This window comes from Lepisosteus platostomus, chromosome 6 (assembly GCF_059453375.1).
Source record: "Lepisosteus platostomus isolate fLepPlt1 chromosome 6, fLepPlt1.hap1, whole genome shotgun sequence".
NCBI classification, from domain to species: Eukaryota; Metazoa; Chordata; class Actinopteri; order Semionotiformes; family Lepisosteidae; genus Lepisosteus; species Lepisosteus platostomus.
In genome coordinates this window covers 36,896,201-36,910,490 of record NC_142616.1, presented here as the reverse complement: position 1 = coordinate 36,910,490, position 14,290 = coordinate 36,896,201, and the positions used below count along the sequence as shown (strand labels likewise).

The 14,290-nt window shown below is 38.6% G+C and overlaps 1 protein-coding gene across 3 annotated transcripts in view; it reads right to left on the bottom strand.

Moving 5' to 3' along the window:
- Window positions 1-14,290, bottom strand: part of sh3pxd2aa (SH3 and PX domains 2Aa) — a 145,219-nt gene that overhangs the window by 124,109 nt on the left and 6,820 nt on the right. For all 3 annotated transcript variants that reach the window (XM_088635716.1, XM_088635714.1, XM_088635715.1), the window contains exon 2: window positions 708-788. In XM_088635716.1, the coding sequence (XP_088491842.1) occupies window positions 708-788 (81 nt within the window). The remainder of the gene's footprint in view (window positions 1-707; window positions 789-14,290) is intronic.

Genomic DNA, 14,290 nt, shown 5'->3' with positions numbered 1-14,290 from the left:
AGTGAACAAGTGGGGCTTTTCCATTCCAGTCAGGCCCCTCAGATTCTCAATAGGACCTTTCAGAATTGGCCTTCCCTGATTGAAACATCATTTCCTGTGGAGCACACTGACCCCATTGATATTCACTTCTCTTCTGCAGGCTGTTCACGTTTACCAGAAAGACCAGGAGACCCTAAACACACGCAAACCCATACCTGCACACTAATTCCCACCAAAAAGAAAAAAAAATGTGTTTATACTCCAGACTCCCTCCCAACACAAAAAATGATCAGGAACCATTTTGAAAGAGACAACTGACACAAAGTGGTCAATATCTGAAAGCAGTTACTGTGATTCCATTATATCTGATACCCAATTCAGAAGCCACATGAAACTGATTTATAGGTGGGTCCAGTGAAGTTTCTGCCATTCTGCCTGCCAGTATTTCTGCAAAAAAAATGCACAACTGAGAAAAGAAAAATATAAAGATGATTGGTTTCGACAAGGGAAAACGATACCATATTTACTCAAATTTCAAAGACCAAGAAATAGATAGATTTTGTAGATTTGCCGATTAGAATTTCAATTTTGCCAGCTGATAAGTTGAAGAACAAAGGCTGAGCATGTACAGTTCTATAAAGAGCAGACTAACATGTGCTGTGTTGTGGGAGAACTGTAGATCTGAACTGTTTGCAGGATTCTGAAATGCTGCCAAGGTTTTTCTTTACCTGCAGGTCGAAGAATTTACTGTATCTCCTGTAGATTATCTGGGAGGTGGAATCGGAGTATGTGACATTGATGAGGTACACCTGCCAGAGAAAAGAGACAAAGAAAAACATCACAGTTAGCCGTTTAAAGCAGTTCCTGTGACTGAAACAAAAAAAAGAAAATGTTCAAGTAACACCTCATGTTTCTACAGCCATAATCACACAAGGTGTACTCAAATCTTACAGAACCAACTGACAGATTAACTAAACGAACTGATTTCTAACAACAGTCATGAGAGTACACACGGTTTGACAGGATTCACCTCCAAGTGACCTGCTCTGAGTATTGTTCTGTTACTTGGACAAATTTCAGAGGTAAATTTGCAATGCCAAAGATTAAAAGAGCTAAAGGAAGCTTCACAGCTATTACACAAAAGATCTCCAGAAGACATCAGGTTGAGTTAAGTGGGACAGGATTTTTCCTTTCCAGGAATGGGAATGTTGACAGTTTTGATTGGCAAAATACAGAAGTGGCATTATAAAAAAAACCTCTACAATACAGTAGAAAAAAAAATTATAATAAACCTCTACAATACAGTAGAAAAAAAAATTATAATAATTTGTTTTATTCCCAAATCCTCCTATAAAGACAGATCTTAGGATAAAGTAACTGCAAATGGATTTGACATCAAATGATGAAATAAAGAAAATGGAAAAATAAAATCTTATGGTAATAAAATTGCATTCAAAATACTACAGGATTGGATAGACCATTTAAGTGTACAAATTGTCAGGGAATATTTTAAAATTATAACATCAGCATCATGTGACAGCAAACAAATACTCTATGTATATTCATTCACTTGTTAAATTCCTTCTTCCTAGAGACTGTAGTTGAACACAATAAAAAAGGATATTATCCAATTTACTTTGATCATATGTTATTCCTGTACTGAAAAAGTTTAAAACTTTATAATAGGTCTGAATCCTTCTACTGAAGGATATTCCAATTTAAAAAGATCAGGTTTCAGACACCAGTAACTAATTTGAGTAAAGTCGATATTTAATTATTTGATCATCTGATTTCACCAGTCTTCTAAAATCCCCTCCCTTTGCCTTCTTTGCAGTTTTTTTGTTGGGGTGGGGGTGTTATAATGGAGATCAAAGCCTGGTACATTCCTAAAAGCCATCTGGAAAATGCTAGACTATCACCTTGGCCACGTTATTTTTACAAACACAATACTGTTAGAAAGCTGGACCTTCCCAAAAACGTATCCACTGACTGAAATATGAGCACTAACATTAATGAAGACACAATAACCGATCATCTGGACAGATTGGGGGGGCAGACGTTTTGTGAGACTCTGTCCATCACCTTGAAACTGATACCTAGGGAATGATGGGGACACAGATGGTCACTACAGATCTCCTTGTCAAACATAAGCTGAAAGGTGTCTGGGACCTAAAGGCAGGCGTTCAGAAGATTTTGCAAGTTTTTTACAACACACATGTGCCTAAAAACAGAATTGAGTTCATATCTTGTCAACATTGTTCAAATAATTTTAAGACTATTCCCTCATTTAATAAGGCGTAATCCACTATATGCCTGTACCAACTTCCATCAGTTAAACACACCTGTTTAAGATTTTCTTTCAGCTACTAAGGTGACCGTTTTGAAGGGATGGAAGTTGTTATAGTTGTGACTGGCAGATCACATCTTATTGAATGGGGAAGAATACAATCTTAAAACTAGCTAGGACAAGATTTTCCAAAATCTTGTCAAATGGGAAATTGTAGAAAGAAGGTCATAAAATCGTCATCAAAGCATCCAGAAGTATGGCAATGAAGATAAACAACCATGTTTATTGAGCTGCATTTTGGCCCAGACTGATAACAGAGTGGTACAACATGAAAATTCTTCCATCATTAAAAATAAGTGCATCAAGATCTCTGTTGGGTTTATATCTTGTAATTAATAAATGATTATGTTATTAAAGTGCTGCCACCTTTACAACAGGAACAGCACCCATAAAGTAGAGGATGTTGACAGCTCTGATAGGACAGGTGGGTGCAAGTCAAGGGCGTTAGACTTATGAGTCTTGACTAACTTCCTTTTCCTGCCTTAAACTTCCTTTTGGACTAATGAATGGAGGAATGATGGTGCACTATATTACAAATCACTGACATTTTAGTGTAGATGTTTGTAAAAACTGTGAGAATTTTGTATGTCAGAATTTGGAATTTATCATCCACATACAACCATGGGAGCACAGCTGAGTTTTTTTGTCAATGCCTTACACCCAGGGCCATAGGTTTTACTTTCATAAGTCATATAGTCATTTGATATTCCATTCATAAAAGGATTATACCATCATTGGGTTAACATTTACTCACATTAACCTTTCATCAATCTTATTTTCTCAAGATAGTTTTGTAAGGCATATTTTCAGCTCACTTCCTATTACATGGCCATGCAAACCTTGGTATCCTGACACATGACTGCATTGTTTCTTTTCCTGTCACAGCTGTGTGTTTTCTGTTGCCTCATCGCTTGGCATTAGCACGGTTAGTGAAATTAACATTTTGATGTCAGTTATCTCCCTCAGTATAGAGTACAAACCAAAAAGCCTGTATCTCGGGGACAGAGAAACCCAATGCATGGTACAAGAAACACATTAAATGTTTAGTAATAGTCATGGATCAGTGCAGGAGGTTTAACCACACAAATAAAAAGCAGAATTTGACAGTGTCTGACCGAGTGACCATTATTATTAGTCTGTACATCAAAACTTAATTTCCCATTTTAGTTTACAATCACAGAAACAACTGAGAACAACTGTAAGAAACAGTGCAGACTGGCAGTATTCCAGGTTTAAATCAATCCCATCTGACATGCTGGCTGCCGATTCTCCTACGTGACGCGCAAACACACAAGCCACTGCTTCAGCTCGAAGTGAGCAGGAGCTTGAGTCATAGGTTTCAACAGAACATCTGCACACAAACACTCACACAGGACTTTTCCGAGACTTGTTTTCAGTAGTGAAATGCCAATGAGCCTTCTTTTTTCTTAACAGCTTGAAGCTTCTAAAGACATAACTCCTTATTATGTGGGAAAGTTCGGTACTGCAGACAGGAAGTATATGCACTGGAGGAATATGACCATAAACCACCAATATTCTACTATTCTTTTATATTAACTCTATTTTAATTATATTAAATATTAACTTTATATTTAATATTTTATATTTTCATCTGCACATGACCATCTGTGTTTTTCCTGTCCTAGCTCATGGATATGAACACTGCAAACACACACAAGAGAGAATGAGAAAGTGTAGGCAGACTCTTCAGACCTGCCCATGTTCTAGATCTTTTAAACCCATCACAGGAAACATAGGTTCAGCACAGCAAAGTCCTTCACCAACATCACCACATGCCTATAGGCACCCAGGAAGTTGTGGTGGCCTGTGTGTCATGAGGTGCCCTTGCCAAATAATCCCAATCTACCAGTCACAGTGCTTAACCAATTGTAGAAAAGGAAGCATGTAGCATGTGCTCTGATTTTTTACTGAACAAACGTAGTTTAGGGAAATTCATTGGGTTCATGAACATTTTGTCATCAACAGGACTCATGACCCGACCTCAATGTCTACTGTAAAAGCCGCCGGCAAGAATCTTGTGTGGCCACTGCTGGAAACAATACAAGCTGTACATCTGCCATACCAAGATTGCACCAAGCTGCCAAGGCCCTCTTGCAGACGTTTGCCACATTTCTCCTGCAGAGCCTGGACAAGCTTGTGCTTGTTCTCAGACTCTGAGTCCTAGTTTCCAAACACCTCACAATGGTTTAATGGGGGTCAGGTCTGGCAAGAAGGCCTTCTACATGGCATAGCTGTCCCAATAAAGTCCTTCAGAACACAACCATCTTGTGGATACGTGCTGCACTTCTGCAATGTTGCTTAGTCAGGCTTACCCAAGAGGAAAGGTAGAAAGGAGAGACTTGGTCAATGCAGCACCATGCTATTAGGTTGCCATCAATCACTACAACCACTTCTGCAACACCTAGACACTGACATTTAGACCTCCTCATTGATTGAGCTGTTGTACACAACAATAAATGTATTACTCTGCAAGCTTTGTCCAGGACCCAAAACGGTAATGAGACAAAGGCTTTTTTTTAAAAAAAAAAAGGCTGGGCTGATTGTTCCATTTTTGTGGTGTTTAATCCTTGATTCTCAAAATGGAAAAAAAATCAACTAATCACAATGATTGACACCCGAAGAAGGCTCCATAGCCGAAATGTTGCATTTCTTTTCTTCTCTTTTCAGCACGGAATAAACCTTTACTTGTTCCTAATCACAATGATGCAAAAAATTAATTAACTAGAATGACACAGAAACATTAAATGAATTTCAAAAATCAATTTTCTTCATAACACATTTCTCTACACATGGCTTATGGACATTCATTTGTTGAATGATCAAGAGAGTAAACAAATTTTAGCACAGAAACACCCAAAAATGATTTTTCCTCATGACTTTAGTATACTTTAAGACAGAATAAATATCAACACAAAAGATGCACTTCAAATACTTCAAGTCCTCATTTAATATTTTTATTCAGTTTAGATGCTTTCAAAATTTCAAAGCTAAAAACAATGATGGAAATGTGTTGCTGTTACGTATATAAAACAAAACACCAAAGGAAAAGGAAAAGACTGTTCAGCCCCCAAAACCCAGACCAAGCTTGGCGAGTTGTTTCACATTTCCTGCTTCCTCTTTGTGCCCTCCAAATCACCAGATTGTATTCCCGAAATTCAGAACCCATGATCTGTGAGCCATTGCTCTTACCATCTGTATAATCTGTACTAACGGCACGCTAGATTATTTACAGTTAATGTTTCCAAATGCTAAAAAAATACACCAAAGTTCCAGAAGCAGAAATACATTGCAAAATTCCTGCAAGTGCACTTGTGCATTTTCCAGTTTATTCTGTGCCATAAAAAAATGCAGGCAGATCTGAAAAGCCTCATAATGGAATTGTTTTAAGAAGTAGGTATCTGAAACCAGGAGCCAAAAGACACTGAAGTCAGGGCCAAGCGTATGTCAGTCCCACACAGTATAACTTTTATCGTTTGTTTATTTAAAAATATGTTTGTAGTGGTAGACCACCCTGGGTCCCAAGGAAAATGAGACAGAGTTGTTACAGAAGTGGTCAACAGTTATGCTCCCTCTAGCTTTTAACCTCCTTTTTTTAAGTAAACGCACTCCTTCCTCATCTAAAGAGAAAATAAAGTTTCCACTGACTAAATGGATCTGCCCATTTGTTTAATTAGAGATCACACTTCCAAGCCCATAACCACCAGTTCCACTCTGTACCGTAGGTCACAGATATGTTATTTTAAATAAAAGGTGATCCACCAAAGCAATGACTTACAAACAAAAAGTGCTGCCAGGATAAAGCCTATTGTCAGAGTGGCTGTTTCAATTGGAGAAAGACCAGCTATTCCTGGCTGACCTCCACAGGGCAGTCCAGTGTCGCTGTAATCTTCTGCTACTGTGGTCTTGATGAAGGATTAGTTTATGTTATTTGAATTTTCCATTTATGTCCCTTTTTATTTGCAACATGACTTATCAGGCTGCCTCTGTTCCACTCTGAGCTCATGAGAACTCACTATTGTACTTATTTGAAAAGAAAACCACAGGTGTATCACATGTTAAGTCATAGAAAAGCTGTAGGCTAAGAAAAGAAAATTGTAAGAAAAATTAAATATAGGTGGAAGGAACATAAGGGAGAATTACCATATTTTCTGTTGAGATAGAAAATAATCAAACCTTTAGCAACATTAAATTTTGTAGCGGCATTGCTTATCCAATAGCACTGCACAAAGAGGGCTATACAACTCTGTAATTCTGTGTCTTAATGTATCTACATTTTAAATGGTTTAACTTAATAATGAAATGTATTTATAGAGTGCTTTTTATTCCCAAAGTGCTTTACATATAGGCAGGGACCTACAGTACTTCACCTCCACCTGGGAGCAGTCAAGTCAAGTATAGAAATGAGAAATTACTTCATCAGTTGAGATTAAAGTAACTTTAGGTAGGTCAGTTTGCACAATCCTGGGGTAGTATTTAGCCAGGGCACCAGGTTGAACAATCCTGCTCTAACAAATGGTGGAACCTTTAATAAAAGAGTAATGTAGACGTCTATTTAACATCTGAAGTATGGTACCTCCTACAGCAGTGTCCCCAGTCACCTGACTGAGACATTCGGTTTGGGGGAGGAGTGCCAGCTTCTAGGTGATCAACAGCAGCTACAGATTTCCATTGGATGTCTCCTCCACCAGTACTAATAAGCCAAGGCCCTGCTTAGTTTCAGAGGTCTGCTGAAATTAAACCGTGAAGTGCAATGTTGTTAATCTAAATTTTTATGTACATTTTTATTTATACATCCTACAACTTGGACCTCTGCCCTGCTCTACCCAGATACTTCCTAGGCTGTTGGGTTTTGTTCTATTGGATAGTTCCTTTTTTTGGCATTGTTATTGTTTAACAGTATAGTTACACATAAATAGTTATAACTATATATAGTTAGGACTTAGCAGATGATGGATTTTTGCAGAAGCCTGATGAAGTGCTCGGTTGTGAATTTCAGAATGAAAACCCTGCAGTTTATCTCGTTCAGAGCATTGTGGGTTCCGGTCCCAGCTATGCCAAGGTCTCAGTTCTTGATTAAAAAAAAAGAGGGACCTAAAACTGGCAGAGGTTCAGTGGCTGGAAAGGAGAGAAAAAAAAAATTTTAAAGCCAGCCAACTTGCGCACTACACACAATTTCAGTTTAAAGCTCAATAGCTATTGCACGTCAAAGGATAATTTTGTTTAGATGGCGTTGAAAACATGAAAGTGATATTATGCAAGTCAGTAACGCAAATCCAAACAGATATGATAAGAGCCATTGTAGTTTGCTTATTAGCACACCTTCTGAAGCAGCTCAAGAGCTGCATGCAGGAAAAGGCATTCTGGCACTGTTCGATCTAAGATTATATGCCAGCTCTAGTGCCAGGGTTATAAAAAGACTGTTGACCTGAATGGCATGCTGAGATGCCATGTTCTCTTCCTTAGGCGTTTCACTTCTACAGCTGCCTGAGGTACCAGGGAGACAGACACTCTAAGAATAGAACATAACACACAGCTCTTCACTTATAGCACCCACTTACAGCAGGGCATTTAACAAACTACAAACTGACAGTGTTTTCTCTCCTGTCAAGTAAATAGGAGCTCATAGTAGCACTATAGACAAGCAGGCCCAACACACATTGAGTTGCTTCACTGGTGCCTTTATTTTAACAGGAGCACAATGGGGCAAAGACTCTTCTATCTCATGACTCTCATCTCCTATTCTCTTGAGGCACTGGCCTCCTAAACCCCCACCCACAATGCTGTGAACTCTGACTGCCTCTCAGTGGTCTTCTGCTGCAGAAAGGACAAGGAGAAGGCTGCACAAAGCTTGCCACTGACAGACAAGTCCCTGGGATTCCACCAACAGCAATGGGCAACCAGCGGCTGTTGGCCAGACAGACCCATTTACTCTCCAGCACCCACGTAGCCAACAGTGCACTCTGCATTTTTTTCACTGATCTATGGTGTAGTCCACAGTAGTAGTTATTGTTATTTGAATAGGGAATGGCAAAAAAAAAAACATGTCTTATGACACATACTTGAAGGATAAAGCAGAATGAGGCTCCCCAACATACACACCATCTCTCCAGAAAGTAAATAAAGCACAAACTTTCTCCACTTCTTATGCTGAACTTTTAACAGCAAGTTTCAGCACACTGTAGAAACCCTAGATTCTACGTGCAAAGTCATTTTGTGGAGCTCTAAACTCAATGCTGGATGATCAGTGGTGCACAATAACACCATCTGCCAAGACTTTGAAAACAGGGCAAACAGAGAAGGTAAATGGTGTTTTTATAACAGCCAGGTCACTAGGTTAGATGTAGCTGATATATTTGTTGAGACAAGATGCGAGAATGAACAGGCACTTCAGCCAGGTATTTAACCTCAAATTTAACAGATGAAGTTAAAAGAGAGGCACTGGATATAAAGCAAACATTTTTCAGTTCTGTTCTGTGCATTCTGTGTAAACGTACTCTGGAAGAATGCACAGCTGTTATTATTCATAATAATATCATCTCAGTCAAAGTCTGGTCCACTTTAATACGAAAAGGGTGGATTTTGTTTTTTATTTTAAAAATAACAAAGATGTACTTATCTCAAACAAGCTTAACATAATAAAGATTAAAGTAAATAAACAAATCCAGTGATTCAACAGTTATTGTACAGACAGATTAAACAAGTGTCTCAAATGTTCTACTCCTTGAATAAAATAAAATAACTTGCAGCTTGAAATAAAATACATGGAAGGTTCAGTCACAGGACTTATCTTAAAGCACTAACTTTGAATCTATTTATGTTCCTAATTCAGTGGAATCTGTTCATTTAAGATGTGTCTGATCACAGTTCTTCACTCAGTGACATCCTACCCACAGGGCCTCCAGTTTATAAATAACCCAGCTCACACATCCAAAAGGACTATTTTAAAGCAGCTGTTCTCGGATCAGGGTGAATATGAACACAGAAATTGTGCCCCAAAAATAAAAGGCTTAAGATGTTTTTTAGAGTCTTGCAATCTAAAGTTTTTCAGTTTGAAAGGAGACATCTACCTTATTAGAAACCTTTATCTCAGATTTAAATAATTTAATAATAAATAACCACATTTTGAAATCCAGCATGCCATACAGTTTCAACATAGCTAATCAAGTACAGGCTATGCCATGAAATGCTTTAATGTAATATTTAGAAAACTAAATAGCACATTAAGTTTATTTTGCCCATTCTTTAAAAGAGTAGTGCATATCAACCATAATTTCCTGCTACTTCATTCTGTAACCATTGAATATTAGCATAACTGTCTCCTTTGTCTATTATCATTAGTATTTTCCTGTGTTCACACAAACAAATTCCAGATTTTGTTTTATGCTAAAGTGCTTATAGTTAAAGCACTAGTGTCACAGCTTGCCTTCATGCAACAACAGAATTCACTCTGGTGTAACGCTTAAACACTTCCCCAAGGCACATTAATGAAATGGACAATTTTCAGTAGCACGTCAAAAATGAGCACTACTAGAAGAAGAAGAAGAAGCAGAAGAAGAAGAACATGAACACTTTATTGACCATATACAATTTCTTGTATTAGGAATTTGTCTTTTTTCACATACCCCCACTTGCTCTCCATGAGACACACAGACAGGGAGAGAAGCTTGGGGTCAGAGCGCAGGTCAGCCATTTATACAGCACCCCTGGAGCAGTTGGGGTTAAGGGCCTTGCTCAGGGGCCCAACAGAGTAAGATTCCTCTGCCGGCCACGGGATACGAACCGGCAACCTTCCAGCCAAAGGCGCAGATCCTTGGCCACAGAGCCACCATAAGAAACATTTAAACAGCACACATATAATATGGTAAATGGAACAAAATGGAACTCGCATGTTCTCCATCAGAAAAAAAAAATAAAACAAATCATAGCATCTGGAAAGGTCACACTGCGTACCAGCAGTAAAGTACTCTCCTGTCAACAGCAGTATAGTGCTGCTTCCTGTATTTTATCACATGGCAATACAGCTAAAACCTCTTGGGCTGTTTCATGTTTTAGAATTAGAAGCTGTAAATCTATAATTGAAAAGGCACAAAAATTTCAGATTTCAAAGAAAGAACTACTGTACCAATCCTTTATCCAGGGAATGTAAATGCTTTGGAAAGTATGTGTTACCAATCAGTCCTCAAATGCCCAAAACAAACACTCATTATAAAGCCATCTCTTGCTGTAGACAAACAAGGCACGCCCCTAATTAGCCCCATCTGCTAGTGGGCATGTTACAACACCACACAGGAGACATTGTGATTCTCTGTGCCACACTCCTCGGCTTTTCTGCCCCACGGTGTAATCAAAACCCTAAGCAGAGAGATTGAAAGCACGTCAACAGGTCTCCACATGGAATTGTGCAAAGATAATTGCTGCAAAATAAGATATTTGTTTGTATTCCAGCTACCTACATGTAATAATTACCTTATCACATTGAAGAATACCAAAAAGTAGTTAAGAAAGATACAGTACATCCACTTGCCAAATACCAATCTAACTACCTTATGACATGTATATAGTACATCCAAGATTTTCTTTTAAAATAAATGTTTATGCTCTTTCTCTGCGGTTTCCATTCTTTATTGTTGCTTATTTCAGTGATTATATGTTGCTCTTTCTTGTTTGGATTATTGGTAGCGATGAAAATGATTAACTGCAGGAGGTATCAATTTACAGTGCCAGCAGGCAACGTGGAGAAGATCAATGATTTAAGTTCACAAGCGTAAGGCAAAAGGAAGATGCCGAAATGTTTTCCCAGGACACTGTAAATCAGATCTGAACAGTTTTTGTTTCCCCCACACTAATCATACCACCTCTCACTCCTTTTGTTTTCTTTTTTTGCCATGAATTCAAACATAAACATTAACAAAAAGATGGAGCAAAAATAAGGTCCACAATGAGATGGATGGATCTGTACCAGATAGTGAAGTGGAAAAATACTTTTTTGTGTCACATTTTTAAAGCAGTGGGCTTCCTCTGGAAATATTTTGCAGCACACCATAGCTACCTCTACTATAAGACTTAAAAGTCTTTTAAGAACATGTTTTCAAACTAAAAAAAATCACCAGAAATCAGTTCAGAGTGCAATACAACTAACATCAAGACAATGAATACAGGGCTTTGTAGCTCAGCGATTAAGTGAATCTTTTTGAGCCAATTCCAATATTATTATGCTGCATTTACTTCATAATCTACAAAAATAAAAAGCCATTTTTGTTTCTATGCACTGGAATAGAATAATAGAATATAATCTAGAACATTACGCAGACTTTCAATTTCAATTTCAAAGGGCTATCAAGCCTGACTTCACAGTAAAGCAAAGAAGATATGAAGCAAAAAAAAAATAAGGCTTCACTTACACTGTATTTGCAGAATGTCCGTCCACAGGTTCTCCAGCAAGGCAAAACTGAACAGCCTTTAGCTAGAGTATTGTCTGTGGGTCTTTAAAGCTTTGAACCCCGCCTAAAATACTATATTTATGGAACTACAGATATAAAAAGAACATGAAACAGAAAAAAACACTTTGTGTGCATTAAAAAACGGTTGCAAGAGGGCAGAACAGCCCCTATTTGGAAGTTATGTTTTAACTCTTCATGTTTTACACTAGCTTACGTTTGGTAGTGCTGACGGGGGTGGGGGAGTGGGGGTTGTTGAAATAACTAATTTATCGTTCTTACAGACATTTCGGCTATTCGGGAAAATGTAAACTATACAGTTAAACATTCCGCAGCTACATTGTGTCACACCTCCTGCTCTTTATATATCTGGGGTCTGATTGTATCAGAGTTTGCATCAATATGGTATGAAGAGGGTGTTTATAAAGTTAGCTTCCTTATTTAAAATCTGTAATGTAACCCAGAAAACGTATACAACCAGAGGGTCCTCAATGCTTTCACTGTTAAGTTTCCACAGTGGCTTTCAAGTGAGGAAGTACATGGCCCACAGATATTCAGACATGGCAGTCAGTGTGTGTGTGTGTAAGTCCCAGCGAACTATCAGGGCCCTGGTTATTTCATTTTAGGAAACAACGCTATTAAAAAGCTATAGGTTTAAACAATAACATTGCGGTCATTTAAAGAAATAAAATGATATCTGCAAACAATAGTGATGACGAAACAAGTCCCTTTTTGCCAACTCAATTGTTGCCTTCCTATTTTAAGAGTCATCTATCAGAATGCCTTTGCCGGCGTTATTCAAAAGGAGCATATTCACAACAGCGGAGCCCAGGGCCAATTCAATTAGCTTGTATCCTGCCAGCACAGAGACTAGACCGCACCGCATCAAACACTTTCTTCCAGTCAGGTCTTCCTATCTTTCGGGCCAATCTGAAAGATAGGAAACTGGGAAAAAAAACACTTTGCTATAAACACAGGTGACAGCAGGAGGGCGAGCCTGAGGAAAGGTGGAGGGCACTCTCCTTTTGTCAAGCACTCGCCTCGACTGCCCTGCCCCTTCACACACGCAAATACGCTCCTTCTAATTCCGCTGTGGTCATTTCCAGCTCCCAACCCTCCCCTCCCCCTCCCACAAAACGGCACAGGAAATATAGCTTGACGAGCAACATTTTCCTGAAGGGGGGTTTTAAAAAAAAAAGGCGATTTAGCCAGGACTTCCTCTCAGTGCCCATTTGCTTTATCATGTTAAACACTTAAAGGACTCTTATTTTGCCCCCGTTCACATACATCTCCTGCTCTTTAGCCTCCACTCTGTTGAAGGCTCCAATCTGAGTTGTCCATCGGTTTCCATTAGGTGCATGAATTTTTAAAAGCCAATCTGTCTTTGCTGCTGTCACTCCGAATAATGGAACAATGTTACAGCAGCTCAGTACCACTCCACTGGTATCTCGTTTAAAAAAAAAATCTCCTTAAGATCTCCTTAATCTTTGGAACTTTGCGAGATGTAACTGAATTGATTTTGCCTAAAGAAACAAAAAGAAATTCTGAAAACAGAATCTTACTTCCTTATTCATATTATAAAGTAATTCCCTACAAAAAAATATTGTACAACAGTAGACAGTGAAATAAATACATACATGCAGGGTAGTATGAATAAGAATACATTATTGCACAACACATCTGACAAGATGTAATATTTTGGAATAGAAGCCTTAAAATAGACATTAAGCCTAACTTACCAATTTATACACACATGTATGTTCCTATCGAGAGTTAGTCTGAGTAGATTACAACATCTGTCCTTAGAGTATTAACAGAAATCTATATCATCTATAGATGCAGACTTCTGTCTGTAATATCCAGACATCATAGCAGGCATTAAGACCCTGTGAGCCCCCTTTTAAAATGATTCTATTTTACTGAGATAAGGAAATCCAACCTGTTCTTTCACAACTACACTGTCACATATATAACAAATTGCTACAATATTAGTTCTGGCTTGACAGCTATGAGGATTCTAAGTTCCCATTCATCACAGTTCCTAGCAGAGACGCTTAGCACTGTTTAGATTGCTGCTTAAAAAAAGCAAAACAACATCGCCTTCGTGGGAAATTGTACTAAAAAGTTCTCATGAGAAACACATCTACGTCAGATGCACTGCGGTTTATTCCAACAGAGTGAACAAAAAGCAAACGTCACAGATGACAGCTGAAAAAATTACCCGAAGTGGCATCCCCCTTTTAACGGAGGGTGTGCAAGTTCACAGCATCGCCCTTCTGATATTATGAAATCAAAACTCTTCCCAAAAGGGAGCTTGGCCGGTCCTTCTCTGGCATGGGCCTTGTTTTGATAGCGGTGACGAGGGAGATTGCGAGATCAGTACATGGACTTCACTGGGATGAACGTCAGGCCTGGTTCTGACTCACTGATTTACCTCACCTCCCTGGACCCCTTCCAGCAGAGCAGGAACTGGCCAGTCCCCAGGGACAGCAGGCATCCAATAATT